The sequence below is a fragment of the Aptenodytes forsteri genome, unplaced genomic scaffold, assembly GCF_000699145.1.
Source record: "Aptenodytes forsteri isolate BGI_AS27 unplaced genomic scaffold, ASM69914v1 Scaffold1, whole genome shotgun sequence".
Taxonomy (NCBI): Eukaryota; Metazoa; Chordata; class Aves; order Sphenisciformes; family Spheniscidae; genus Aptenodytes; species Aptenodytes forsteri.
In genome coordinates, this window is record NW_008795035.1 from 915,342 (window position 1) to 920,092 (window position 4,751).

At 35.8% G+C, this 4,751-nt stretch overlaps 1 protein-coding gene across 1 annotated transcript in view; it reads left to right on the top strand.

Moving 5' to 3' along the window:
• The window catches only part of ARPP19 (cAMP regulated phosphoprotein 19), a 9,993-nt gene extending 5,536 nt beyond the window's left edge, over positions 1–4,457 (top strand). The window contains exon 3 of the mRNA XM_009276469.2: positions 1,109–4,457. Within this exon, the coding sequence (XP_009274744.1) occupies positions 1,109–1,279 (171 nt within the window). The 3' untranslated portion in view covers positions 1,280–4,457. The remainder of the gene's footprint in view (positions 1–1,108) is intronic.
• The last annotated feature ends 294 nt before the right edge of the window (positions 4,458–4,751 follow it).

Below are 4,751 nucleotides of genomic sequence, written 5' to 3' on the forward strand. Positions count from 1 at the left end.
GCGTGATATGAAGCTGTTCAAAATCATGGGTTTCAAGTACCTTAACGGTAGCCCTCATAGTAAGATGTAAAATACAACTTTTCCTGCAAAATGTGTCAATGAGCAGTTGAAGGCTTGACGCAGACCTTGGATGAAATTCCATGCCTCATGTTACTTACCATGATGCAGATAAATCATTAACAAGCATTGGGCTTTAACATCTGTAGATAACTTAATATCTGACAACAGAGACTGGATGCTAATGCTAATAAAAATTTTCCGAAATATTAAGGTACAACTTTTCCTGCAAAATGTGTCAATGAGCAGTTGAAGGCTTGACGCAGACCTTGGATGAAATTCCATGCCTCATGTTACTTACCATGATGCAGATAAATCATTAACAAGCATTGGGCTTTAACATCTGTAGATAACTTAATATCTGACAACAGAGACTGGATGCTAATGCTAATAAAAATTTTCCGAAATATTAAGGAACACTGTTTAAGAAATTCAAACTTAATGCACTCACTTTTGTATTGAGAAGAAACCTGGAGCGTGGAATGAGAATTTCCTTCACACAGTGCTTTTCAGAAGGACTACACAGTAGATGTGACTTCGCTAAAGAATTGGTTTGGGAACTTTAGGGATTATAGTTTCACTGTTTTAATGTATGCAGATAAGAGGTTTTCTTGTTAGCATGCAGTTTCATGCTACTTTGATCTTCTGGTATGATAGAGCAGGCTCTGTTCTCCAGCTTTAGTTCGTGCATTGTTTGGTTATTCTGTGTAGCAGAACTTGTTCCCTGCAACAAAATTTACAAACCCCAAGGTTTCACTTGTGGGAGACCAGAGCTCTTGGGAAAAACAGGGCAAAAATAGTGTTCACAAATGGTGTGAGTTTAATGGTATGTGTAGAACCTTAACTGTATACTTACCTAATGTTAAGAGTTTAGCTATGTGTGCTTAATAGTCTTGATGAGATTTTTTTTTCATTGACATAGAGCTACCTTGCCAAATGGGGAAGATTTTATAACTGTTTTTAAAATTTAAGGAGTCTGTTTAACCATGTAATTCAGTGTATGCATCTGATAAGATTTCAGGCTTTTAAATATGTGTGTTTTGTCTTCTAGCAAAAATACTTTGATTCTGGCGATTACAACATGGCTAAAGCAAAGATGAAGAATAAGCAACTGCCTACTGCAGCTCCTGACAAGACAGAAGTCACTGGTGACCATATTCCTACTCCACAGGATCTTCCACAGCGGAAACCATCTCTTGTTGCTAGCAAGCTGGCTGGCTGACGAGAACAGCTGAACTGCATGATTATTCTCATTCCTGTTATTTCTCCTTAATAGTTATTTCTCACCCTCACATCCCCCTTTTTCTTTCTTACACTAAGTCATGAGACTGACAGCTTTGCAGGTAGCGATAGCATGTGCTGCTATTGTAAGGGAATACTGTTAAGAGTAAAACGTGTAGTATTTGGACTAGTTGAGAAAAATGCACTGATTAAAAAGGACAAGTTTGGTTAGAGCAATGTAATCTACTTGAAAATGTACATATTGCCCATTTCCTAGCGTAGGACTGGTTCCAGCAAGTGACATCGCAAGTTTTACGACTTCTAATGTTTCTGCTTTTGTTATTTCATCTTAATTACAGCATATTTGTATTTAATATAACCTCCAGTTGTGTTGGGTTTTTCTTCTGTGTTTGGGTTTGTTGTCTAAAATAGAGGTTTAGACCACAAGTTGCTAGATGGTAAAGCATGTATAAAAACAAAGACAGGGCTCTGATTGAATTTTGTTTCTGCTTTTGAACTTGAACGGCCTTAAACCTGTTTCAGCTTTAACAATAGAGTTTTTACTTGGGCAATATTTGCCCATTCTGGTGTAACTCTTGTGAATCTAGTGCTTATTGACAACTGCCTGTTGAAGCTGGTATTCTTTTCAGTTCTGTAGCTTAGGACACACTTTTGTTGAAGATGTGAATGAAGTGTGCATGTGCATAGACTGTTGAATTCACTCTTGTGCCATTTTTGTAAATACAATAGTTTTGCACAACCTTTTGCAAATGTCTTAGTTTTACATTTTAAAAAGCAGATAATGTGCCAATCAAAGCACAAGTGATTCTGTATCTTTCAAAGTCTTGTCCTGAAACTGAGAGCCCAAAATCTTGCTACTGAAAGTAAAAATTGAATACCTGAAATTTGTGAAACACTTATATTTACACTTGACTCAGCTTTATGCTTTTGTGGTTGTATATTTTGTTTCGCCAACAATGTCCAGCATTCAAATATAAATCTGGAATTTGTACTTATATTTGGAGGCAAGTGCCCTTTCTGTTCAGCAGCTCTTTAAGCTTTTAAAGCTGAAATGCTCTGATGACATGGGAGATGGCTAAATGTACTGTTCTAGAGAGTTTCCTGTGTGGCAAACTCCAAATCTAGGCTTGCTAAGGTTTGATATGCGATTGTCTGTGGGCTATTTTAGACTTCTGGAAGCGGAAGGGTATATTTTTTTTTTTCTTGGAGTCCTGAAGTGGTAGTAAACTAACTCCTTTTCTCTTTGTTATACAGCAGCCCCTCATTGGCTTTGGGGAAACAAAGAACTGGAAGTGGTATTTATATAAAGACCTATTGAGAAATAGGTAACTTCATGTCAGAAAATAGGAAGGAACTTCAGTTCATCTTTATGATGCAGGTTGTAAGTACTAGATTACCAAAATACATAGTTGATATTAGACAGATAACTTGATGCATTTAAAAGCATGTTTGTTCAATGAAATGAGAATATTAAAAGTGCAGTATGATCCATAATGTATTTGATTTTAATATAGGTAATCACAGCCTTGATGTTCTTTGGGAGTATAAGAAACTCTTTAAAAAATCAGTTTACTGAATACTTTTTTCTTTAAAGAAACAGTTCTGAAACGACTTATTAAAAACAAAGCACCAATGTGGGTATTGTAAGAGAAAACACTCTTAAAGATGTATGTTTTTAGAAGGATGTGCTTTGACGTATTCAGAAAGGTCTTACAAGATAAAGGACTGCTAGTCAAAAAGAACACTGAAGGCTGTATAGCCCTTCTCTAGTAATTAAATGGGCTATGTCAAGCCTGCCCTTATTCCTTATCCTCCACTAGTATTATAAAGAATTTGTGATTTTTGGAGAACAGGTTGAAGAAATGGACTTACTTGACTTCTTTAAGCAAGAAATTAGGCTGGGAGAATAGCAAGGAGACTAGATATATTAAAGCAAACTGCTTTTTATAGATGTTTGTCTTAATGTGAAAATCCCTCTTTATTTTTGTATGTATAAATGAAATTGAAACTTAATGATAGGACTGGGCCTGAAACAAATTTTGAACAATTTAAGGTGACTTGCTGTGTATTGTCTGGTACCACTATTCTGTAGCTCACATAAGGTGAGCTTTCTTGATGTTTGGGAAGGTTTAAAAAAAATAGCCATTTAAATTTAAACATTCCACTCACTTAGCTACAACTCAGCTTGTCCTGCTGGTTGGACAACACAAGCTCTTTCGATGTTCACTCGGTGACTTGCAGTTCTTAAGATTACTACAAATTCAGCTATGAATATATTATCCATGTGTATATTTGAAGTACTGTAATACCAACTAGGTCAATGACTGATTATGAGCCTTCACATCTGACAAACCTCAGCAGCAGGCACAGCTATTTTGATTCTATACACTGTATAAAACTTAAGTCCAATAATGACTTGACAGTATATCAAACATGACTGCAAATCGATGCTTACTTTCAGCTTACTCCAGCAAGATAACTCAGCTATCCAAACTTATGTACATAATGTATTATATGAGTTTTACCATTTGATAATTACCTTTTTCAAAGAAAACCTGTCCACACTGTAGACTGGCAGTCCCTTTCATATCTTGCCTTTAAAGATAGACAGTGTTTAGTTATTAGAGTAGTACTCATGTAGGCTTATAATAGCAGATAGCACCAACATTTTATTCGAGATAGTTAAGTGGATTAATTACAACTTCACAGATATGTCCCCAAATCTGTAGCACCAAAGGCTTCCCTCTCATTGTTCTTGATGTAGTAGGACAGTGTTTGTGTAAAGGCCACAGGAGTACATTTTGTTGGACATATTTACACCCAGTCAATATGTTAAGGTGATAAAAATGTCAATTGTTCTTTACAAACTTACACATTGTATAGTATACAGAATAAATTGATCTACTTAGTTTTTATTGCAACGTGGAGATCTGTCTCGTCTTTACTGTGGTTTCCTAAAAGATACTGCATACTTCGGTATTCTCTATGGAAAATTTCTAAAACCGAAATCTTGCTACTCTGTATCATTAAAAATATGACTGGGCTTTGGTTTCTAGTATGTTAGACTACAGAATTACTTTAATGTAATCACATTTATATATATTTCAGTGCTTATTTTTCTAATAAGGCAATTAAAGCTTATTGTTTGAAAACTCCGTAACAGATGATTGTTTTGGTCCCTTGCACTGAGTGAAGGGGATTTCTGGGAATTAGCTTGGCATATAGAAGTTTGCATTGTTATAGACTGTATTGGCCTGAATATGGCAACATTACCAAGAAATCAAGATGCTGGAAGAAGTCTAACTAATTTCATATTCAGGCTGTGACTTAGGTGCTGATCTTTGCGCAACTTCGAGATCCACGTGGTATATTTACACAATTGGCTTAGTCACCGAGGTCATAGTAACACCCTCTATACTCTGCATCTCTAACAAACTGAGGAGAAAAATATC